The 25,737-nt window shown below is 40.9% G+C and overlaps 2 protein-coding genes and 1 pseudogene across 2 annotated transcripts; 1 reads left to right on the top strand and 2 right to left on the bottom strand.

Moving 5' to 3' along the window:
• The first annotated feature begins 2,486 nt into the window (after positions 1–2,486).
• Positions 2,487–5,645, top strand: LOC143568086 (calcium/calmodulin-regulated receptor-like kinase 1). Its single transcript, XM_077054324.1, has 4 exons — positions 2,487–2,940; positions 3,831–4,091; positions 4,181–5,056; positions 5,164–5,645. Exons 1-4 carry the CDS (start codon positions 2,487–2,489, stop codon positions 5,643–5,645), a joined length of 2,073 nt encoding a protein of 690 aa, XP_076910439.1.
• A 2,266-nt stretch (positions 5,646–7,911) lies between these two features.
• Positions 7,912–10,021, bottom strand: LOC143568076 (pentatricopeptide repeat-containing protein At2g45350, chloroplastic pseudogene; annotated as a pseudogene).
• An 11,303-nt stretch (positions 10,022–21,324) lies between these two features.
• On the bottom strand, positions 21,325–24,504 carry LOC143568077 (putative protein S-acyltransferase 14). The gene is made up of 7 exons (XM_077054314.1): positions 24,294–24,504; positions 23,254–23,467; positions 23,055–23,146; positions 22,849–22,972; positions 22,669–22,754; positions 22,516–22,581; positions 21,325–21,811 (listed from the first exon to the last, which is right to left on the bottom strand). Exons 1-7 carry the CDS (start codon positions 24,501–24,503, stop codon positions 21,686–21,688), a joined length of 918 nt encoding a protein of 305 aa, XP_076910429.1. The 5' UTR covers position 24,504; the 3' UTR covers positions 21,325–21,685.
• Between the last annotated feature and the right edge of the window lie 1,233 nt (positions 24,505–25,737).

Below are 25,737 nucleotides of genomic sequence, written 5' to 3' on the forward strand. Positions count from 1 at the left end.
ACTTTTGACTTAGTTCTTCGCTGCTCTGAAACATGACAGTACATAAGGCTAAGATCAGGTCTGGTACAAGGTGATTGTGAGAGACGTATGTAGTCAAAAGGGGATTTGTCCCTCTTATTCGTTGAGAGTGAGATGTCTAAGGCCTGAAAGTTAAATCAACAGAGAATGATCACTCTATGTCTCTGGATTTGACATGACATATGTGGCAAAAGGATAAATGATAGATGTACCTAAATCATTTCAAATAAGGGACTTGAAGGGGATGATGTTATTGAATGGCACTTCGTCATGAGTATTAGAGGTTGTAAACCGTAGTTAGACGGTATTTGCTACTTTAATCAATCTTCTATGTATCTTGTGCAAGTGGGAGATTGTTGGACTCGTTATGCCCAAGACACATATTTTTATTGATGTGGCTAGTACGTTATGATCCAAGTCGGGTCATACCCAATAACAAGCTAGACAAACACCAATAATATTTGTTTATATATGATATGATCATAACAAATGAATATTAACACTTGAGTTATTTGGAAAGGAGTTTCTAAATAATATGTACTTGTGAAATAAATAAATCATATGGATGATTTATGATTTAAGAAAGAGCATTCCATATTGTTATATAAAATGGTTAAGTAACAATATGTTTAACATGTTGCCTATGTATTGTGTTACATTTATATGTTATAAAAGTTTTATAACATAAATATGTATATATAAAACATAATAATAATAATAACAACAACAATGAAGGAAGGGGCCGGCCACCCCCCCCCCCTCCTTGTCTTGATATTATTTTATTATTGTTACAAGTTAGTGGAGGCATGCAAAGCTCTTGATTGAAGGACTTGGGTGGTGGGTTTTATATCCATCTTTCCATCACTCTTTCATTGTAAGAAACATAACAAAAATATACTTGAGGAAAAATTCTCTCTACTCCTCTCTTCTTCTCTTGGACGGCCAAGAGTAAGACTAGTGGATAAATCCTCTACTCACTCTCCTACTCTTCCTCTCTTTGGACGGCCAAGGAAATAGGAACCAAGGAGAAAATACAAATGTTACCAAATCCTAGCTACAAGTGGTGTTTGTTGGAAAGTTTGGGGTATGCTAGCTTGAGGAGCTTCATATTCAAGTTCTTGCCTTCTTCAACATCATCTCCTTCCTCTTCCTTGGATTTGAAAGGTAGCTTTAACATGCATGGACTTATAGTGACATGCATGTGTTTGATAGTATGTATTTCGTATTTGGATCCGGGATTGGGTTTTGCATGTGTAAAATCGATTTTATACATATCAAATTAACAAGATTTAAAACTAATTTCCGCTGCGTTTTTCATAAAATAAGGATTTTATGACTTTGATAATCTTGTTAAAACCCAACAATATTTGCATATAGTATGTAGATTTAGCAGTTGCATCATTTGATTTGACGAAATTCTCGGTTTCAGCTCCCATTTTTGTTATTGAAGTCTCTGAACAAAAACTATAATCACCTCTTTTTACAACATAAGAAGTTGTAAGCTATCAAAGGTCACTTAGTCTAATGATATCTTAGTGTATTAAGTGATGTCTTCTTTCTTAGAGGTCAAGGTTTCAAGTCAGTGATGCGAAAGTCGCTAGTTGATCGGTCGGATATCACCTATTATTAATCGGGTTTAATCGGAATTAATCGTTTTGGAATCTTTATATATAATTTTTCATATTTATAAAGTTATATGCACATTAATATGAATATAATACTTAAAAGTAGCTTGAAATTCAAACAGTTGGCGCGATTTGGGACGATTTTAACCAATGTCAAGTAGGGCGCAACTTTTTCATAACCAGATCGGGTAGTGAACCGGACGGGTAACATGTGCACCGGCTCAACCGGTCAAACCGATCCGACCGGCTGAACAACTTTTGTCTAAAATAATGGTTAGGGTTGAAAATATTTTTTTCAAAAATAAATATTTTTTTATTAGCAAAACCTGTTCAATCGACGGTTTACCGGTCAGACTGGTTGACCGGCCGGTTCTTTGGGAACCGAGCGACCTACATAGAACCAGACCGACCAACGGACCGAATCTCGGTCGGACCTGTCCAATCTCAACAACATTGGTAGGGGGATGTGGACCGATTTTATCCAACTAGGACCAATTTTGACCGACCAGATCCTAAAGCCTTCAATTAACCAAAATCGACACGCCTAGGTTCCGCCTAGGCCGATTTTTACAACACTGTTGTCAACAATAAAGCAGACTAAACATGCACATGAGTTGATATTTGTTTCTCACACAATCTATATAACACAAGGACTAGTATTGCCATGGATGAAACACACAAGCACCTAAATGCAACTAATTTGAACAACAACAACAACAATGACAAGATCAGCATCACTACATCACTCTGCATTTCACATGTGACTTTTGTCACTTTCTCCACCATCACCATTTCAAATTCTCCCAAATCCAAACACCACATTTCACCCCCAAAACAACCACCATGAACACCTTTCTTCTTGTTCTTGTTCTTGTTCTTTTCACCCCATTAATGCAAACCCAAACCCAAACAACCCTAGCAAAAACTCAAGAAACACACCCAGAGCTTCAAACCCTCATAAAAATCAAATCTTTTTTAGACCCAGATGGGCAAACCCTTAAATCTTGGTCTGTAAATGCCACCACTTGCTGTGATGGGTCTTTTGAGGGTGTGGCCTGTGATGATATGGGTCAAGTTATGAACATATCTCTTCAGGGTAAAGGGCTTTCTGGTCAAATACCCCCTGAGATTGGTCAACTCAAAAGCTTATCTGGGTTGTACCTGCATTTTAATAAGTTGCATGGTGAAATACCTAAAGAGGTTGCTGAGTTGACTCATCTTACTGATCTGTATTTGAATGTTAATAATCTTTCTGGGCAGATTCCACCTGAGCTTGAAAAAATGGCCAGTCTTCAAGGTTAGATTTTATTTTATTATTTATTTATTTTTGTGGTTGATGTTATAAAGTTTTGGACTTGATTAATTTAGGTATTTGTTATTAAATGTAGTTATAGACAATTAATTGCAATTAAAGGAAATATTTTGTGTTGATAGGCATAAATGTAGTGTACATCTCTTAATGCCTAATGTACAAGCATCACATCAGCATTACTATGGGTTTGAAAGATTTTTATTTTAATTAGTTATTTTTTTTTTGTGTGGGTTTGATGGTATAAAGTTTTGGACTTGATTAATGTAGGTATTTGCTATTAAATGTAGTTATAGACAATTAATTGCAATTAAAGGAGGCTAAATATTTTGTGTTGATAGACATAAATGTAGTGTACATCTTTTAATGCCTAAATGTAGAAGTCATCACAGCAGCATTACTATGGGGTTGAAAGATTTTTATTTTATTTATTTATTTATTTATTTATTTTTGTGGTTTTGATGTTATAAAGTTTTGGACTTGATTATAAATGTATTAACACATAAGACTCACAATGTAGGTATTTGTTATTAAATGCAGTTGTAGTCTTATAGACAATTAATTGCTATTAAAGGGGGCTAAAATAAATATATTCTGTTGATAGACATAAATGTAGTGTACATCTCTTAGGGCATAATGTACAAGTCATCACAGCAGCATTACTATGGGCTTGAAAGATTTGATCTTGCAAAGGATTCATGTGCTTTCATGATTCCATCAGTTCTTGCCATGTTACAAGATTCTTGATTTTTATTTTTTTATTTTTTTATTTTTATTTTTATTTAATTCCAACAATGTTGTCAAGTAAAAATGACTAAACTTTAATCTTATCAAATACTATGATGTTATCTAATGCTGTTTTCTTGTTATTTTTACAGTTTTGCAACTATGTTACAATCAGTTAACTGGAAGCTTACCTACACAACTTGGTTCATTGAAGAAGCTTAATGTGCTTGCTCTTCAATACAACCAACTAACCGGTGCAATCCCAGCTTCACTCGGGAATGTAGAGACTTTACAGAGGTTGGATTTGAGTTATAATAATCTTTTCGGGTCCATCCCGACGAAATTAGCAGACGCCCCGATATTGCAGGTGTTGGATGTTCGAAACAATACCCTTTCGGGCAATGTCCCTTTAGGTAATTTCACATAATATTCATAACTTTACTGGCTCATTGTTATAGATTTTGAAACATTTTATTTTTAAATTTTTTTTCTTTTTTTGAAGTTTTGAAGAAACTTGATGAGGGATTTCAATATGCCAACAACAGTGACTTATGCGGGTCGGGTTTTGCTGATCTGAAAGCATGCAACTCGTCTATCGGTCCTGAAAACCCGAAAAAACCCGAGCCGTTTGGACCAGGGTCAAAAGGGGTCACACCCAAGGCCATTCCACAGTCAGCAGACGTGACCGGGGATCGATCAAAGTCAAAGTCAACAACTGCCGGACTTGCTGCTATACTCGGAGTCGTTATTACCGTTATGTTACTAACCGCGGGAATCTTTAGTTTCATTTGGTATCGACGTAGGAAACAGAGAATCGGGACCGCGTTTGAATCATCCGATAGTCGGATTAGTACCGATCAGTTTCAAGTCAAAGAAATGGTCAACCGAAGAAGCGCCTCCCCGCTCATAAGCCTCGAGTACTCAAACGGGTGGGACCCAATGTCGAAAAGTCATACCGGAAGCGGGCTGTTGCAAGAGATTCTTGAGAGTTATGTGTTCAATGTGGATGATGTTGAGTCAGCGACTCGGTTCTTTTCTGACTCAAATTTATTAGGGAAAAGTAGTTTTTCAGCTACTTATAGAGGGGTTTTACGTGACGGGTCAGTTGTCGCTATTAAACGGATTGCGAAAACGAGCTGCGTATCGGATGAAACCGACTTTTTGAAGGGGTTGAGGATATTAATCTCGTTGAAACACGACAATCTTCTTAGATTACGAGGTTTTTGTTGTTCCAAAGGCCGGGGAGAGTGTTTTTTGATCTATGATTACGTGGCGAAGGGTAACCTGTTGCGGTATCTTGATGTCAAGGGCAAAACCGGAAATGGGAATGTTCTTGATTGGTCGACTCGGGTCTCGATTATCAAAGGCATTGCTAAAGGTGAGTCATTTTTAATCATATAATCACTTTCAAAACATGCATCCAAATATTCAAAAAATGTTCTGTTTTTTGATGGTTGATTATCGTCTTTGTGTTTGTTGTTGTAGGTATCGAGCACCTACACGAGGCTAAAGGAAAGCGACCAGCTCTCGTTCATCAAAACATATCGGCCGAAAAGGTGCTCATCGACCAACAGTATAAACCACTGCTATCGGGCTCGGGCCTGCACAAACTACTAGCTGATGATATCATATTTTCCACCCTCAAAGCCAGTGCTGCAATGGGATACCTGGCTCCCGAGTATACCACAACGGGTCGGTTTACCGACAAGAGTGACATTTATGCATTCGGGATCCTCGTTTTCCAAATCGTCTCAGGGAAAACGAGAGTCGGGTCATCCATTCGTCAAGGTGTTGAATTATGCAAGTTTGAGGACTTCATGGATGCTAATCTTGATGGGAAGTTTACAGAGTCTGAGGCAGCTTTGGTTGGGAAAATTGCATTGGTCTGCACTCACGAGTGTCCGAGCTCGAGGCCCACGATTGCAACCGTGGTTCAAGAACTAAGTAACGTGGGCCTCGCCCCGTGACTTGCTAATCGTAGTTATATGGTTCGAGTTTCTCACTTGAAGTAGCTTTGTTCTTGTTCAACTTCGCCTTTGGATCGTGCGATCTGGGCTTGTCTAGGATTTGTACTTTGGTTTAGTTTCGAGTTTAACTGTAGTTGGATTATTTTGGACTGTAAAATTCTTATTTCGGAAGTAGATTTCTTGAATCCAAAGTACACAAGTTTTATTGCATGGTATTTGTCTAGAGTTTGTGAATTTTGGCTCTATTTTGTTATTGCTTATGCTGCAAGTAATGGTGTGTAAGCAGCACGAGACCGAGCTCGCTAAGTTTGAGTTTGGCTTGTTTAAGTTAAGAAAGCTCGAGTTCTGCTTGAACGCTTAAGCACAAATCATGACTAATTTTTCTAACTGTAGCTTGATTTGGGTTCGACTCGTTTATCACGTGTTAATTATTTTATTAATAAATATAAATTTAATATATACTATTTAGTTATTTCATTACAGTCCTACATATTAATAATAATAGAGTAAAGTGTCATTCTCGTCATTGTGGTTTGGCAAATAATGCGAATTTAGTTCAAAAGGTTTATTTTTTGCATATGGACCCTCCACGTTTTTCAATTCTTGCCGATTACATCCAAATCACTAACCTTCGTTAAATTTAATCGTTAAGTCAGGGATAGACATGTCTTTTCACTATTTCTTTATTATATGAGTAAAATGCCAAAATCGTCCCTAAGGTTTGGTCATATTTGCGAATTTTGTTCAAAAATATTTTTTTTCGGAAGTAGACCCTCGATTTTTCCCAACTGTTGCTAATTTCGTCCAAATTGTTAACTCGGTCTAAATTCAACGTTAACTTATGGATGTTACTGTCCTTTTACATGTTTGTTTATATTATTGTTACTATGTGTTTGTTTGTTGACATATATTAGGGATGAGCTCGGTATCGTACCGGTACCAGTACCGAAAATCCCGATCCCGAAAATCGCAAATGTTTGGTACCGGTACCGGGACGGTACCGGTATTTGAGGTAAAATTCGGGAAATACCGGTACCGTACCGGTCCCGAAAACTCAATACCTTGGTACCGACGGTACCAAATCGGTACCGATTTCGGTCATCCCTAACCTATATAACATTTCACTATTCTTATGCGTGAATCCAATATATTATCCGTTTGTTTATTCTTCTTTATTTTTAGTCATATAATGGGTTTAGCTCAGCATAATAATAATAACAATGTAAACAAATATGTAAAAGGACAGTAACACCCCTGAGTTAACGTTAAATGGCACTTTAGTCGAAAAAAATATTTTTGGATGAAATTCGCAAATATGACCAAACCTCATGGACGATTTTGGCACTTTACTCATATAATAAAGAAATAGTGAAAAGACATTTCTACCCCTGACTTAACGATTAAATTTAACGAGGTTAGTGATTTGGATGTAATTGGCAAGAATTGAGAAACGTGGAGGGTTCATATGCAAAAAATAAACCTTTTGAACTAAATTCGCATTATTTGCCAAATCACAAGGACGAAAATGACACTTTACTCATTAATAATATTTACTATGCTTTTAGATATTTGTTATATTAAAAGGAAAATGATAATTTATATAAATAAATACTTATGTTAATGCTCATGCGTTTAGTTAAGCTTAATATATGAAGCTCTGACCTGAGCTCGCCCGTTGAATCAGCTCCAATATAGGTCCGAGCTCACTTTAGTGAGCCAATGTCGACTTTATTTCGATTGTCGAGTAATTCAAGAACGGATCGGTTCGTTTACACCGCTGTTAAGAGAGAGGGGTTTAGTTGGAACTTAAACCTTGGTTATCCATATTTTAAGTATTTAATATTTGATAAAGTAGATACACAATTATTTACGTAACTTGTTATATTAGATTGATTTATTTTTGTACTGTCATTGTTAATATCTCCATGTGTAGTAGCTTTATTGAGAGATGTAAAAGAGCACTCTATTCAAAATATCTTGTCCTAATCTAAACTACTAAATTTAATATAATCAAACAAAAAAGATTTTTTATTCTTTACCATTAACAAAACGACAAGTTACCTAAAAGGTACCCTTTTGGCCTTTAGATAACAGTGTTTAATGCCATTTGCCAAATGGCATATGAACTAAGGTGATTGTGAACCCTTGGTGTCCTTTTCAATGAGCAATCAAGAATCCATAGGGACTCACCAAACAAAGGAGATAAAATGGCATTATTATAAAGTTGATGGGTGCTTTATGTAACTTTTTCAACACCAAATATATTTGCATACAAGGACAATAAGTTTACAAAACTATGCTAAAGCCACAATATAATTAGTGATACTTGTTTCCTTGGAGATATTAGATGATTTCATATGCAACATTTTAACTTAATTATGTAACAATTTCTTTTCAGACATTACAAATATACAGAAAGTGCCAAACTAGCTACCGACCGACGATAAAACAGGCTCGGATTTAGATTGTAATTTCAAAGATTGAACCCGAGAATCAAGAGGAAACCAGTTGTCCAAAACCGAATAAATCTCTGCGACTTTAGGATGATTACCATCTCCTACAAAAAAATCATGAAAAGTTCCATCGAGTTCGATCCAACTAACACCGGGAAGTTTCTTAATATTTTGTTCTTTCATCATTCCCCTCACCCGTCTAACACGGTCCCACATGCCAAACCGAGCATATATGTTAGACAACAACACATAAGTACTCGAATCACAACTATCCATCGCATGTTTCACCAAGGTGCTTGTTTCTTTGCTATCTTCAATATTATTACACGCGTTAAGCAAAGTACGCCACAACATATTGTTTGGCTCCACGGGCATTTGTTCTATGATGGTTGTGGCCCGTTTTATCTGCCCTGCACGGGCAAACATGTCGATCAAGCAACCGAAATGTTGGATTTCTGGCTCGACTTCATGAAGCCTTCTCATGATTTCAAAGCACATTATACCTTCCTTTACCATACCCGAATGCGCACACGCATTTAACACGTTGATGAATGTGACTGTGTCAGGTTTTAAGTTTAGTCTTTGCATCTCAATGAACATATCAAAAGCTTGTTTTCCAAACCCGTGTATTGCTAAACCACCGATTATAGCATTCCAATGATGGACAGTTTTTTCTGATATCGTTTTGAATACACGTATAGCGGTTTCTATACTGCCTGATTTAGCATACATGTCTATAAGTGAAACACCAAGTTTTCCGTCAAATTTAAGTCTGTTATCGGTTATGTATGTGTGCACCGCAACACCTTCATCGTGTAATCCTAACTGCGCGATTGCAGAAAGCGCGATCGATAAAGTGGTGTCATCGGGAACAATATCGCCCTCACTCATCATGTTACGAAACACTTCTAACGCTTCCAAACAAACCCCATTTTGCATATATCCAGCCATCATCACATTACACGAAATCACATCTCTTTCCGTCATTTCATCGAACAATTGCCTCGCAACCTCAACGCTGCCCAATTTCGCATACCCGTCAATCAGTTTAGCCCACGTGATAACATCTCGTGTCGGCATCTTATCAAACAGTGCACGAGCCAGATCAATCTTCCCGCTCTTCACACAACACCGAATCATCAAATTCCACGAAACCAAGTCTCGCTCAGGCATTTCATCGAACAACTCCCACGCCATCCGAAACCCGTCTGCCATCCCACCATACCCACTAATGATACAATTCCAAGACCTCAAATTCTTCAATCCCATCATTTCCAACGAATCAAACAACTCACACGCCAACACTACATTCCCGCTCTTAACATACCCGTCGATCATCGTATTAAAACTAACCGAATCCCGCTCAGGCATTTTATCAAACACTTGGCGCGCAAGCTCAACGCACCCGCATTTCACATATAAACAAATCAAGCAATTCTGTAAATACAAATCACTCCCAATTCCAGTCTTTTTCAACAACCCATGAACCTGCATCCCTTCTTTAACCAACCCCAACCGCGAACACGCCTTCAACACCAAGGAAACCGTAAACTTATCGACACAACAACGGTTTTCGAGCATCAAACCCAAAACAACCACAGCTTGTTTCGGGTCATTCCCATGTGAAAAGCTCTTGATTACTGCATTCCACACAAATGGGTCCTGTGTATATAGCTTTCTTGGAACGAAATGGGCGAAGAATACGTATCGGGCGAATTGGATTAACGGGTTGTGTGGAGAATTGGCGAAATTGAGGATCAATTTGGTGGTTAAAGAAGGGCTTTTGATGAAGCCAGTAGTGAGTAATCGAGTGTGGATTTGGTTGATATCGAATTGGGTTTTGCAATTTGGGATGTGGATTAGGGTTTGGTGAATTGAGTTCCATGGCTGGTGGTTTGAATTGATGATGCAGCAGGTTACCATTTGGGGGTTTGGTTCACTGGAGAGTGTTGCAGGGATAATAATAATAATAATAATAATAATAAGGGTTTGGCTAAAATAAGAAGTTTGGCCAGGAAGAATGATATTTTTCTCTTTTAACATTTTTATATCAAAATCCACTTACTTTAATCTTAAAACTCACTTAACTTAATTCCAAAAACCCACTTACATAAAACACACTTAAATCTTCACTCATCTCCTACATCCACCACCACTCACCGCCCACCGCCACCACACCCGTCACCCACCGCCACCACCTTGCCGGAAAAATCCTAAAAAATACAATGGAAAACACTATAAAAAACACAATAGAAAAAAACACTATGAAAAAAACACACAATGATAGAAACACAATAAAAAACACAATTGTATGACACAATGAAAAAAACACAATGGAAAAAACACAATGAAAAATACTATTGTATAACACAATTTGGTAAAACACAATTTGTAAAAAACCCACTAATTTTTTTTATATTTTTATGTTACAATATGGTACTCATATTAAAAATAAAAAGACACTCGTCATTATGGTGAATTTGTTTTTCAATAAAAACATAGTAAAAAAAGTTATGGACGTTTTAAAATGATGGGGGAATTTGGCATGTGCCTTACATGTGAAGAGAGAAAGACAACAAATGTGTTATTCCTTTTATACCATTCCCTTTATGTTCACACTTGATTTCCCCCTAAACTCATCTCAACCTTCCATATTCAAAATCAATGGCTAAGATTACTTCTTATCCTTCCTACAAAAACTATACTTCCTATTATAGCCTAACCCATAATAATAATATTATTATTATTTTTATTATTATATGGTAGTTGAAGTTAGGTAAGGTAGTTATTTATTTGGGGGTGTACTATTGTTAAAGCATGGAGTACATGTTATTTATGCATGATATTGTTTTGTGGTTGTTTGTAAATAGTTAGTTTGTTATTGACGGTTTCTAGTTTGTTAAAGACAAGTAAAAGTGACTTGGACGGTTAAGGTGACGTGGCATGTGGTCTCTCATTTGGATATGTGGCTGTTTATAATTAGTTTGTTATTTGTCATTTGTGGTCAATGGTTTGTTAAAAACGAAAGAGTAGAGGTGAATCGTGAATGTATATAATATAGAGGTGAGTTGGGTGGTTAAGGTGACGTGGCATGTGGTTCATAATTTGAACTGAATATTGTTATGTGGTTGGTTATTTATAATTAGTTAGTTTGTTATTGGTGGTCCTTAGTTTGTTAAAGATACAAGAATAGAGGTGAATGCATATCCTGTAGAGGTGACTCAAATGGTTAAGGTGATGTGGCATGTGGTCGATCTGAATTCTGAAGTGAATATTGTGATGTGGTTAGTTATTCATGGTTAGTTTGTTATTGGTGGTCACTAGTTTGTTAAAGACGCAAGAGTGCCTGAGTAGAGGTGAGGGTATATAATGTAGAGGTGACTTGGACGGTTAAAGTGATGTTGCATGTGATCCAAAATCCGAACGAGTAATTGTTACCTGGTTGGTTATTCATAATTTGTTATTAGCGATCCATAATTTGTTAAGATACCACAGTGTAGAGGTGAAGTGACAATGTGGCACGAATCCCTCATCCGAACAAAAACATTGTTATATGGTTCAGCAGTTAGTTTGTTATTGGTGATCCCTAGGCTAGTTTGTTAAGACGTGTTTTGCCAAGATAACTCTTAGTTCCACTTAAATTGATTATTCGATTTGAACCGCTTACTAACGCATCTGTGATACCAAATTGCCATCATACTCTCTGCGGCTATTTTGTCTATTGCGTGTCTAAACCGGACTGTATAAAGTGTTACCGCTACTGAAGAGGTAGGTCCCAGCAGAGCCCAGTTGGACCCGCAGGACTCACATTGAAGAGAGACGTCTGCGCAGAAACCAACTGGATCCGCAGGACCTACCATGCTCAGAGACGTGACGTCCTTACGCGCAGTACGCAAGCTGTTCCCGCAGGAAATGCCTCCCAATGGTGAAGTACTCCGCCTGTTCCCGCAGCTGCGGATACAAGCCATCAGGGAAGGCCACCCGCGCAGCAAGGCTACACGCACAAGGCACTTAGCTCTCAACAATTCAGTTGTCACCTGAAGGAATGAGCAAAGCCGGGAACAATCCCGCACAAAGGCGGGAGGGGGAATACTCCCGCCCAAATAAGCCAGTCCGTACGATACGGGAAGATCTTTTGTACTGTACCTGACGAGGTATGGGCAAAAGATCTGACCAAAGATACGACAGCTCATTGACAACAGTATGGCGAGCAGCATGCTCTTGTACTGTATGTCACTATTAGCCGCTGCCTACTCACCAACTCCTGTCATACCACGTGCATAGCCGGCAGTTGGTGGAAAAGGAATAGTACACAGCAGACCTGGTCACTGTCAGCCGCTGCCTACCCACCAACTACCAGCATGGCACGTGCGTAGGCCACAGTTGGTAGAACAGGAATACTATTCAGCCGGCTATACCTTCTTGGAAACCTACCTTCGGCTATAAATACCCCAAATGGTATGATCATCTCATCTTATCATATACTATCTTGTATCTTACATATTATACCTGATATCTGCTCTAGCAATCTCTTAATATATACTTATATTCAAGAGCAATCTAGTCTGATTCTCACGCCGGAGGGTGGTCACAACGAGGAACCCCCCCCCTTCTCAGTGACGAGCTCACGGTGTCTGTTTTGCAGGTTATCAGAAGAACCATCTTTGCCGGATCCAACCCCTCGTGGGAAACATCTATCTAACCCCCAGGTTATCTGTAATCTGCCCGGGGTCCATTAGTGTTTCTTCATTGGCGCCATCCGTGCATAAAAGCTAGAACTACATTTCTTTTCAGTTTTTTCAAACTTCTGGAAAGTTGGTTAAAGAAACTCCGGTAACCACAACCTCAGCTACTGGGGGGAATACCGGCGACTACGCAGTTTTTACGAACACTACCCCGGTTACCCAAGCCGGGGCAAGTGCAGTAAACAACCATCCCCTGGGATTCAATAATACCCAGGCGGAAAGACAACAGACGAGATTCCCCCGCCAAACACTTGAACAAGTTAAAGCGTGGGCGGAGGCACGTCAGAAGGAATTCCAAGCTGAGTTGGACGAACGCTTGCGTTCCGTCCAACAGGCTGACGAATTTGGAAGCACTCAACAACTCAACATGAGCAGTGAGTGCGAGTCCTCGGACGATTATCAGGAGGAATCCGACACCGACGCAAACCCTCGCCATAGGGCGAAAGGGAAGCGTAAAGAGACGGACTTCCAAACGAGAAGGAATTTCGGAGAAACCTTCAAACCAAAAAACGCGGGTGGAAACCCACGTGACTTCTCCAAAACATTCAGACCAACTGTGGCAAATGCGGGAACGTCCAAATTTGCAAGGGACATTGCGGAAGCAATCGCCCCGAAAAGTGCCAAACAGATGTCCAACATCGGCACTTACGATGGTATATCTGATCCAGACGATCATTTAAACAGATTCATAGCGGGGGCAACCGTCAGTAATTGGACGGAATCTACGTGGTGTTACATGTTCCAAATGACGCTTGTTGGGCCAGCTAGAGCGTGGTTCGATCGTCTACCGGTCAACCACATCTACGACTGGGCAGACTTCCAACAGAAGTTTAGCCAACACTTCAGCCAACAAAGAAAGTATACCGAAGAGCAATGGACAATCTTCAAATGCATTCGAGAGGAAGATGAATCTTTGCCAGACTTCATCACTCGCTTCAACTCAAAGAAGCTAAGTCTGGGTAATATCAGCGAAGATCTTGTTCGCGCTGCTTTCATCAAGGGCGCGAACGACCCAGAGCTCATCCGCACCTTAATGGGTAAAGATGGCATGCCATCCACATGGGATGCCATCATGACAGCAGCAAAACGCTTTGCGGAAACGGAGAAGCAACTGGGTAGAGATCTCCCCCAGAGCACAAATCTCTACACCCAGAAAACAAGAGAAGACAACGTCCTTACCGCCCGACTAAACAAAAAGCGGAAGCTAGGCATTTGGCAGTCAAGGGTAAACTTTGACACCTCATCCGGCTTGCAACATCGGTTAGGCGGAAGGGATAACGTACAGTCAAACCAGAACTCCAGATGGACGCCACTCACCAAAAGCGTCACCGAGATATTCGCCACTGAGGAGCTCCCATGGCCAAAGGCTCCAATAATCCGACATCGTCACAATGCTGATCGGAGCAAATACTGTGACTTTCACAGGACAAAAGGCCACAACACTGAAGAATGCACAGACGTAAAGGACATGGTCGAAGCATTTGTCAGAGATGGGACGCTCGCGCACCTCGTGGCGCAATGAACGCTGAGCAGGCTGATGCGTGTAGAACCCCAGTTGGGGAAAACACGAATAAAATTACAGCTTCAATGTTGGAGACTACATACTGCGTAAACAACGAGATCCCGAACCAGGTGCATATCGGCTCGATGGCACTCTCATCCCAACAACATGGAAGGGAGCTCAATTACACAGTTTGCATGTAGATCAATTCCAAATTTGTAAAGAAAAGGCCCAGAGCCACTTCTAATGGAAATGATTCTCCTTAGAACATCGACGCTGATGATTTTACATTTATACTTATGAACTTTCAACACTGATGCCGGTTTTCACCGCATAATTACGTGGAAAGTCGTTGCGTGGGGAAGGCGGCAAAACCCGCATAAACCCAAAAAACGGCAAACCTTCACGCAGGTCAGTTAAAGGTAAAGTTCAGTCATCCCACTAAATGAAAGTGCCGGTCTATCCGCATGAATCATGATAGAGGAAACTGAACACTAACCTACTAACAACCGCGCGTCGAACGGTTAATTTATTCAACACTGATGCCGGTTTTCACCGCATAATTACGTGGAAAGTCGTTGCGTGGGGAAGGCGGCAAAACCCGCATAAACCCAAAAAACGGCAAACCTTCACGCAGGTCAGTTAAAGGTAAAGTTCAGTCATCCCACTAAATGAAAGTGCCGGTCTATCCGCATGAATCATGATAGAGGAAACTGAACACTAACCTATTAACAACCGCGCGTCGAACGGTTAATTTATTCAACACTGATATGCCGGTTTTCACCGCATAATTACGTGGAAAGTCGTTGCGTGGGGAAGGCGGCAAAACCCGCATAAACCCAAAAAACGGCAAACCTTCACGCAGGTCAGTCATAGGTAAACTTTGGTCATCCAACTAAATGAAAGTGCCGGTCCTAACCGCACAAATCATGAGAGGAAACCGAACCTATTGACAACCGCGCGTCGAACGGTTAACTTATTCAAAATACTAGAAAATTTCTAACAGAAGGATGAGGAAAACCCCCACGCAGGTTAGATGTAGGTAAAGTTTAGCCATCCTACTAAGTGCAAGTGACGGTCCTACCCGCACAATCACGAAAGAGGAAGCAAAACTTCAACCTATTATCTACCACGTTCAAAGGTTAACTTATCCTAAACACTTAGAAATTTCTAAAAAGATGAGGAAAACCTACACGCAGGTCAGATATAGGTAAAAGTTTAGCCATCCTACTAAGTGCAAGTGACGGTCCTACTCGCACAATCACTAAAGAGGAAGCAAAACTTCAACATATTATCTACCACGTTCAAAGGTTAACTTATTCTAAACACTTGGAAAATTGCTAATTTAAACTAAAGTATGCATGAGCAAGTCATATAACGTTTATAAAGCAAGTAATCCAGTGAAAGTAGCGGTCTTACCCGCACAAAGATTTATATTTCATAATATTCATTACAAGAATGGCCGGGTAACTACCCGCCTACAAGAATATAAATCTATACAAGCTAAACCTATCCTAACAGTGGGAAGGGATCTTCAGGATCAAGCTTCAAGGCCACTTCCACTTGGACCCGCACCATCAGTAGAGTGTGGCGGTTCAAGAAAAGCTTTAAGGATAGTTAGCCCATCATCAGCAGCGGCAACTTCGTTTACCTTCTCCACCACCGGATGCGGGAAGGCGGCATACTGACTCACTGCTTGGTCGTATACAGCTTCAGTATCCACATCAAATAAAGGGAAGTTGGAAGGCGGGATGCCTTTCTCAACGAACCCTAGACCAAGCAGGAAGCCGGCCTTTTCCCCATCCTCATGAGAAGCGTTGAGGGCTGCGTTCATGGCATCGTCGTATGATGTGTCCGTGAAGACTCGATGCACAACCTACAAAAAGAAAAAATACAAGTATCAAAACCTTTTCTATTTACAAAGAAAAGCGTGAAGATATAATGGAATTAAACATACCTGAGACAACGCTTCTCGAAGAAGCCATTCCTTGGCAACCAGAGCCTCCTGGAGGGCAGCTTGAGCTTGGTTACGGGCGCGTTCGGCTTCACTTTTGTTGAGGTTGGCAAGCAACACTTCTTTAGCCGCAGCCTCTTCAACGCCCTTTAGCTTCCGCTCAGTATGGTCAAGCACCCCCCTCTGGTCCAAGATCTCTTGGAGCTTCTTGGCGTCTTCCATCGCCAAGGCATCATGAGCCTGTTGGAGCGCCTCTAGTTTGGCTTTAAGTTCCTCATTCTCGAGGCGTAGAGGCTCAGCAACAGCTTCAGCCTTGGTGGCCCTCTCGGTTGCGTTCCGTGCAGTTTCCTTAGCCAGCCGAAGCTGTTCGTTAACAGCTTGGGCAGCCTTGGAACGGGCCTCGAGCCGGGCCTGAACTTCAACCTCGAGGGCCTTGAAGGCCTTCTCCTTTTCCGCAGCCACTGCGGTAAGCCTCCTATTCTCCTCCCGGACAGCCCGCGCCTGAGCTACTTCTTGAATGCGAGCTGCTTTTAACTTGTCGTTTTCACGACAAAGCAGCTCGACGCGCGGCTGCATCCGGGCTAGGAGAACCCGAAGCTCATTGGTTAGCCTACCCTCCTGGTAGCTAGCCATGGCTTCCCACAACGCACCACTGGGAGCTGCGTGACGAGCCCACTCCACGCACTCCACAGGTGTGCGAAGGGTTGTTCCTCGGCGGATGTTCCAGCGTGGAACATACACTTCATTGGAATCCGACACAGCAAAAAACAAAAGGCAATTAGGAAAAGATGATATATAAAAAAAAAATAAAAAAAAATAAAAAGGCCAAAAGAACCCTACGCACCTGTAGGGTCGACAACAGGCCGATAGCCGCCAAACCCATCACCTGAACCCAAAGGAAATCCATCCAAGAGGTCAGGCAGATGGGAAGGAGGCAGAGGTTGGCGAGAAGCCCCAAGCATACCTGAAGGATCGACTGTAGCTGCCGAAGTCGGAGGCATGGAGGCCGCCGCGGTAGAAACCAACGGAGGTGAACTCACAACCGTGGTCGCCGCTGCGGAATGCGCAGAAAATGTAACCGCCGGCTCAGTGAAAGATTCAGTAAATATGGCACTGACAGCCGGCGGTGATGTCATCACAGTTGGAACAGTTGGCTCAACGGGGTGAGCAACTGAACCAACGGAAGCAGGCGCAGCCGCCTGGGTCTTCGCCTCAGGTAGGCTGACCAAGCCTACCGTCATGGGTCCGGAGGTACTCCTCCCCGCTCCACCCTGGAATGCGGGTAGCATCCACGCCTGCACAAAGAAGATAAGTATTAATGATGGAAAGCTACGAAGTTAAAAATAAAGGAAGTTTGTACTTACAGGTTTTCTTGAGCCTAAAAGTGCGGACAGGCGGGGACGAACCCGATGGAGCCGGCCTCTTTACGCCGCTCACCGTCGTCATCCTGGGCTCTCCGGAGGTGACAGTCGCAGGCTCCGGAGCAGTGGTCCTATCACCACCCGGGTTCCCCGCCACCTCCTCGCTCTCGGTCTCTGAATCAGACCGAGGCACCGGATCGGCAGTGGAGGCCACCTTCGCCTTTCCCTTCCCGCCGGCAGCCTTCTTCTTCCGCACCAACGGAGGACCATCTGCGGATTCCTCATCAGAACACAAGATTAGAGGAATTCCAGCAGAGGTTTCAGCATTGAGGGGTCGAGGGTTGAATAACGCCTTACCTAGCCGCCTGGCGCTCAGGATCTCGTGGCCTGGCGGGTAGACCTCCACGAACCGATCCGCCGTCTGTTCAAGGATGGGCAACTCGTTCTCTAGAGCACGAGTACCCATCCGAGCGGGACTATCAGCCTCCCGCGGATACAAGAGCGACTGCAAGTCGTTCCCCTCTGAAATAAAAGAAAAACAGTTAGAAGACAAACCTATACAAACAAAGAAGACAGAGCATACCGTAAGGAACAGAGTTCAAACCGTATTCAAGGACGATCGGGATCTTTTGCGCCTCCGCATCCTTCCACACCCGGCTCATCCCGAGCATCACCATCCCGGACTCCGCAAACCGGTAAATCGGAGATTGGACTCGGGATATCTTTGAGAACCATTCCGCCTCCTGGTAGTTGGAGGCGTGAAGGCTGGGGAGTGCTTGCCCATTCTTGAACTTCATGGCAAGGGGGATGGCGCGAGCGGAGATATAAAAGAACTCCCGCTTCCATGAACGAAGACTGCGCTCGGTTGCGCAAATCTTCAAACCCTTGATCCGGGTTATCAGAGTATACCACCCCTGGATGCACCTCCAAGTGTAGAAGGTCATCAGGCGGTCGACGAAGGGCTCAACGCCCAGAATCCGGCACACCCACTCGAAGTGGCGAATCTTCGCGATCGCCATCGGGTGCACCTCGGTCAGGTGTACACCGTGCCTCTCTAGGACACGGTACACAAACTTTGTCAAAGGGAACCTAAGATTCCCATAGACAAAGAATGCGGCATATACCCCGATCTTGCCTCTGGGGGGCATCATACACTGTTTGATGAGGTTCAGGAAACTCAGGCTCGAGAGAGTCGAGCATGAACTTCCTGACGATGTACTGATATAGATCGACAGGCAGAGCACACTGGCACTCGCCAGCAGTACTCTTGTCATCGGCGTACACCCCAGCCTCCTGGGCTGTAGCCTCAAGATCATGAGAAGACATCTTGCAGGTATGAAAGAAGAGAACGATTTCAAGAGAATGCTCGACTGAAAAGGTGAGTATTCGCCGGAAATCGTTTTGAAGATGAAGAGAAAAGTGAAATTGTGGATGACAAATGACCCTCTCCCCCTTTATATACTAATCGCAATTAATGCGATGAATTTAACGCGGAAGAGAGAAAAATCGCAGGTGCAATGAAACTATGACACGTGGCAAAAAGCAAGCTGACAACAGCTGTTGAAAGGACGCGTGCCATTAATTTCGCGGCCACGCGCCCGAAAAATCGCGCCCACGCGCCTGAAAAAGCGTCTGGAATGACCATGTACTGTCACGTCACCATAACTTCCTGCACGTCCTGACACAGTCAGAAGAAACCGTCGCACGACGTTTCAACAGTTTGGACTGTTCTTATCCTTTCACCAACTCTTCGAATTTCAAAAAATCAAAAAGATTCAAAAGTAAGCGGGAAAATACCCCTTACCTTGGCAACCAAGTAACTGTAAGACAGGTGCGGGTACAGTGTTAAGGCAAAACCCTTCACATACTTAGCACATGCAGGGAATTGAAGCCAAGAATACCTCGGCGACCAAGTAACTATAAGACGGGTGCGGGTACAGTGTTAAGGCAAAACCCTTCACATACTTAGCACCCGCAGGGAATTGACGCCAGGAATACCTTGGCAACCAAGTAACTATAAGACGGGTGCGAGTACAGTGTCAAGGCAAAACCCTTCACATACTTAGCACCCGCAGGGAATTGACTCCAGGAATACCTTGGAAGTAAAGTAACCGTAAGACGAGTGCGGGTACAGTGTCAAGGCAAAACCCTTCACATACCTAGAGCTCCGCAGGGAATTGAAACCAAGAAGGATCTTCTGGGCAATGCTTGCGGAAACGGGAATAACATCCCCGCATAGCGGGAACGTCGAGAACTACATTGTTTGAAGCTCCATGATGGAATTGGTGGTTTTAACATAATTGATCACTATGTTCAAAACTACCAAAACCTCATGGAGAATCCACACAAGTGGGACTCAACGCTCCTGACTTGCGAGGAGGTTACAGACCTACCCGCATCATACCCAAAGATCAAGCAGGAAAGTTGGGAATTTCTGCAAGTGACATAAGGACTTCCGCGGGAAGAATCCCCATGGAAAACCTTAAAACTAAACCCTTTTCAAAACCCTTTGCTTAAGTCCAAAAGTTCACCTCACTTTATTAAACATTCATGAGAAGAACATTGGACTGGGGGGACTTGAAGAGGTAGGTCCCAGCAGAGCCCAGTTGGACCCGCAGGACTCACCTTGAAGAGAGACGTCTGCGCAGAAACCAACTGGATCCGCAGGACCCACCATGCTCAGAGACGTGACGTCCTTACGCGCAGTACGCAAGCTGTTCCCGCAGGAAATGCCTCCCAATGGTGAAGTACTCCGCCTGTTCCCGCAGCTGCGGATACAAGCCATCAGGGAAGGCCACCCGCGCAGCAAGGCTACACGCACAAGGCACTTAGCTCTCAACAATTCAGTTGTCACCTGAAGGAATGAGCAAAGCCGGGAACAATCCCGCACAAAGGCGGGAGGGGGAATACTCCCGCCCAAATAAGCCAGTCCGTACGATACGGGAAGATCTTTTGTACTGTACCTGACGAGGTATGGGCAAAAGATCTGACCAAAGATACGACAGCTCATTGACAACAGTATGGCGAGCAGCATGCTCTTGTACTGTATGTCACTATTAGCCGCTGCCTACTCACCAACTCCTGTCATACCACGTGCATAGCCGGCAGTTGGTGGAAAAGGAATAGTACACAGCAGGCCTGGTCACTGTCAGCCGCTGCCTACCCACCAACTACCAGCATGGCACGTGCGTAGGCCACAGTTGGTAGAACAGGAATACTATTCAGCCGGCTATACCTTCTTGGAAACCTACCTTCGGCTATAAATACCCCAAATGGTATGATCATCTCATCTTATCATATACTATCTTGTATCTAACATATTATACCTGATATCTGCTCTAGCAATCTCTTAATATATACTTATATTCAAGAGCAATCTAGTCTGATTCTCACGCCGGAGGGTGGTCACAAGGAGGAACCCCCCCCCCCCTTCTCAGTGACGAGCTCACGGTGTCTGTTTTGCAGGTTATCAGAAGAACCATCTTTGCCGGATCCAACCCCTCGTGGGAAACATCTATCTAACCCCCAGGTTATCCGTAATCTTCTCGGGGTCCATTTGTGTTTCTTCAGCTACAATATTAAACCAATGCATTTTCGAGCGAGTTTCAAGCCACTGGCTGCAACTATTTGAACGACACAAACTACAAACATAAGAATTACAAACAGAAACTTTGACACCAATTCAACTTAAAACACCGAACCGTCACAAGAAAACTAGTTCACGTTTACATATGATCAAGTAGCGTTAACGTTATTAATATATATTCGTGTGAACCTGTTCACGCATACTCATAGCTTATAGTAGTTTAACCCCAACTAATCAAAATGACCGAATTCCACTTCATCTGCTCCCATAAACACCTTCATATTGTCTCCAGAACTGCTACCGCTACTGCTGCTGCTTATAACACTGATAACCCAAAATCAACTGTAACATGTTTGTTGTATGCCGGTTGTTGGAGGCAGCATTCGTGTTATAAATAGAGAAAATTGTTAATTTGTTTCATTTCGGGTGGCGTTTAGTGTTTAGGATTCTTCCGTCTCCAAATCTGGCTTTGAGGGATACTCGAGACCTTGAAGTGCTGGCATTCGACGAAGGTCTTCTTCACTGTAAGCTGGAATAAACCAGTATTTCTCTACGGTCCCGAATACCTGATAATATTCACCAAAATTTAAGCTAAAAGGGCAATGAACCAACATGCACACATAGGGTAACAAAAATATAAAAATGCCATTAATTGGTTAAAAAAATATAATTAGGAGTGTAAACGAGCCGAGCTACTCGAGATCGGCTCACGCAAAGCTCGAATAGAGCCTAGTTTAAACGACTTCAAACCTGAGTTTCACATATAGAGGTTGAATAGGCTTGTTAGACTAAATGAGCCTATTATTAATGTACTTTTTATTTAATATCTTAAATATATACTTACATAATAACAATTATTATATATAAAATTATTACTATTATTTTTTTTTTGAATAAACTATGTTAAATACAAAATGTAAGATTATAAATTAACTAAAAATAACTATATACATATACAAACAAAAATACTAAATACTTAATAACAACCGAGCCAAGCCCGAGCTTGAAAAACTAATCACTAGCCGAGCCCGAACTTTAGAAATAGCGCTCTAATCGAACTGAGCTCGAGCTACCTCAAGTTAAACGAGCCAAGCTTGAGCTTAGGCTTGGATCAGGTCGTTTACAGGCACAGCCCTGACTATAGCTGCATTAACTAGATAGGATTTTGTTACAAATGCCTCGAAATATTATACTTTTTTCTAATCAACAATCAAGAATGCAGGCAAATTGTTGAACAAGTTAATACACATTGAAGATGACAACGCAATACCTGTTCAAAGTTCCTCTTTCGACCAAGATCATATCGCCATTTTGGACTCGTTTTCTTCTCGTACGCCTGATTAAAACAAGACATCAAATCGGGTTTCAAAAACCAACCACAATTAAATATGGGCTTAAAATTTATAGAGACAAGAAACGGTACCTCAATTGTTGTAGTATTGCCCGACACTAGCGACGCATGCATAATCAAAAACCCAAAAACACTCAAAGCGAAAGCCAAGTTCAAAACTAGAGTCAAGAAAAGAACAAAAAAGTTATCTTTTAAAAAAAATATGAACCAAAATATAGCATGTTATAAATGCAATGGTTCAAAATATCATACCGAAGGCGAGAAAAGTGGTTGCTAGAGTGCTGGGGGACCCAGCAATCTCTCCGTCACTAAAGAATACTATGAAATACGGTAACAACGATAAAGTTACAAGACTTGTCTCCAAAAGCGTATAGAACTGCATAAAACAACAATGTCAAAAATTATTATACGACCCGTACATAATTAAATAACCAGAAACAGAATATGTTAGAACATACCAGAAAAAGAAGGAAGTACTTATAGTTAAGTGCACCGACACAATTAACAACCCACACACAATGATGGTCCATTTTTAGCACACACCTTCCACCTAAAAATTCACAAAAAATAAAAATAAAAAACACAAATATATTAATAGTCAAGAATGGACTAATAATATTAAGAAAAGAATAACAAAGAATGAAGAATTGGACTTACAGACAGAACAGTGGTGACACCGAGGAGGTTTTATATGGTTACACTTTCGACAATAACGGACTCTTGGTTCAGGTGTGGTCAACTGGCTGAATTCAGATCCGTTCAACTGGTCAACATCCCCTCTTTCCTCATCTACGACTGGTCTATAGTTAGGTGGCACACCACCCGGGTCCGTGAGAACCACAGAGAAATAACTCCATAACAACATCACCAACTGCATTTAACATAATTACCCAAATATTATTGATGTTAGCAGTATTGATCTTTTGCACATATCAATTCATATTTTCCTAAAACTAGAATCAAGAATACAAAAGCAACCCAAAGTTTGTATTTTTATGATCCGCGCAGCTAAAATTTTTCTATTTTTTATGTTCTTTTGAACATATCCAGTCATATTTTACTAAAACTAGAATCAAGAATACACAAAACAACACAAAGTTTGTATTTTTATGATCTGGGTAGCTGAAATAATTTTTTACTTTGATTGATCTTGTGCACATATCGAGTCATATTTTACTAAAACTAGAATCAAGAATACAAAAAACAACCCAAAGTTTGTATTTTTATGACTCGGGTTGCTGAAATGTTTTATTTTTTTTCACAAACAGGCGCATCCGTTGATATCGCTTTGAAACCACACACATTACACCTACAAACCAAAGGCCCAAATCTTTAACTTAACATCACCATTTTACTAAAAACATTATCCGGATATTTTGAAGGTCCGGATACGCGCTTTCAAAGCAATTATCATTGCAACAAGAAGAATCATAATCGATTCCACTTAAATCAAGTAAACTACATCTGCAATTACATGTTTACTTACTTAAACTTTTATAATTCCTAATTCTTGGTATCAAATCAAATTTCACTAAAACTAAAATTAAAAAAAAAAAAAAAAAAAAAAACATCTTTTTTATTTAAAAATTAAATCTTGCAAAAGGGGTCAACCTGAATTTGATATACTAAGCTCTAAATTACCAACCATTGATTAAAAATTAAAAATTAAATAATAATAATAATAATATTGTTATTACCAGGGCATGAAAGATGATCAAGACAGCAAGAGCAATGAAGGAATCAAGACCACCAGAGGTCAAGGCAGGTCCATAAATAGACAAAACAACGGCATAATAAGAGACACCAACAACACCAAGAACCAACAGGATCATGATCGAGCCTAAGCCTCTAAGAGCCGTACAGAATCTGAACACATTCCAAGCCATCACAGCTCCAGATCTATACATATTACTCTTCAAGATTTCAAGAGAATGAAAACCCACAAAAAAGATTTGATTTTGGGTAAAGATTTGAGATGGGTTTGTGTTTTTGATTGTGAATGTGAATTGGGTATCAAGGGTTTATGATTTTGAGTTTAGAACCGATGGCTATTTCTTGAACAAAGGTGATATGATAGATAATTTAAGGTAAAAAAAAGTATTTTTTAATTGATAAAAAAAAGGGACAAGTTCTTTGTTTCTAGATGGGTGAGTAAGAATAATGATATATCTATGACAAAAATAGGTAATTATAGTTTTTTTTTGTTTTAATTAGATATTTAGATATGATAGGAAAAGATTTTTGTTGTATATAATAGGCTTAGGTTATAACAGAAATTATAGTTTTTTAGGAATGATAGGAAGTAATCTTGTTCATTGATTTTGAACATGGAGGGTTTAGATTAGTTCAGGGAGAAAACAAGTAAGAAAGATGGGGGGGAGGATAAAAGGAATAACACATTTGTTGACTTTCTCTCTCAACATGCCAAATTCCTCCATCATTTTAAAACGTTCATAACTTTTTTACGACGTTTTTGTTGAAAAACAAATTAACCATAATAACGAGTGTATTTTTATCTTTTATATGAGTACCATATTGTTTTATAAAAATTAAAAAAAATTAGTGGGTTTTTACGTATTGTGTTTTACCAAAATTGTGTTATACAATTGTATTTATTATTGTGTTTTTTTTTCTCATTGTGTTTTTTACATTGTGCCATACAATTGTGTTTTTTTTATTGTGTTTTTTTTCATTGTGTTTTTTACATTGTGTTTTTTAAATTGTGTTTTTCATAGTGTTTTCCATGGTTTTTTTCGGCGACCGTTTTCCGATGACTTTTTTTCGGCGACTTTTCGATGAATTTTTCGGCGATTTTTCCGGCGAAATTTCTCGAGGATTGTTTTCCGGTGACTTTTCGACGACTTTTCCGGTGACATTTTCCGGCGAAGTTTCCATATACTTTTCCGGCGAGGTGGCGGCGGCGGGTAACGGTTGTGGTGGCGGTGGAGTGGTGGTGGTTGTAAGAGATGAGTGAAGATGTATGTGGGCTTATGTAAGTGGGTTTTTGAAATTAATTTAAGTGGGTTTTTGAAATTAATTTAAGTGGGTTTTAAGATTAAAGTAGGCGAGTTTTGATATTAAAATGTTAAGACTAAAATACCCTCCTTCCAACCTTCTTAGGAAAATCAAACTTCTTATTTG

The sequence above is a fragment of the Bidens hawaiensis genome, unplaced genomic scaffold (assembly GCF_021521415.1).
Source record: "Bidens hawaiensis isolate Kalapana, Puna unplaced genomic scaffold, B.hawaiensis_p1.1 tig00023806_1, whole genome shotgun sequence".
Taxonomy (NCBI): domain Eukaryota; kingdom Viridiplantae; phylum Streptophyta; class Magnoliopsida; order Asterales; family Asteraceae; genus Bidens; species Bidens hawaiensis.

Bases quoted from the DNA above. Each gene is read 5' to 3' on its own strand.
- LOC143568077 (XM_077054314.1), bottom strand. From the start codon at position 24,503: ATGTATAGATCTGGAGCTGTGATGGCTTGGAATGTGTTCAGATTCTGT. The intron at 22,973-23,054 runs GTATGTTCTAAC...TGTTTTATGCAG, and splicing joins AGTACTTCCTTCTTTTTCTG to TTCTATACGCTTTTGGAGAC. The intron at 21,812-22,515 runs GTATTGCGTTGT...GAATATTATCAG, and splicing joins GAAAGAGGAACTTTGAACAG to GTATTCGGGACCGTAGAGAA.
- LOC143568086 (XM_077054324.1), top strand. From the start codon at position 2,487: ATGAACACCTTTCTTCTTGTTCTTGTTCTTGTTCTTTTCACCCCATTA. The intron at 2,941-3,830 runs GTTAGATTTTAT...TTATTTTTACAG, and splicing joins AAAAATGGCCAGTCTTCAAG to TTTTGCAACTATGTTACAAT. The intron at 4,092-4,180 runs GTAATTTCACAT...CTTTTTTTGAAG, and splicing joins TTCGGGCAATGTCCCTTTAG to TTTTGAAGAAACTTGATGAG.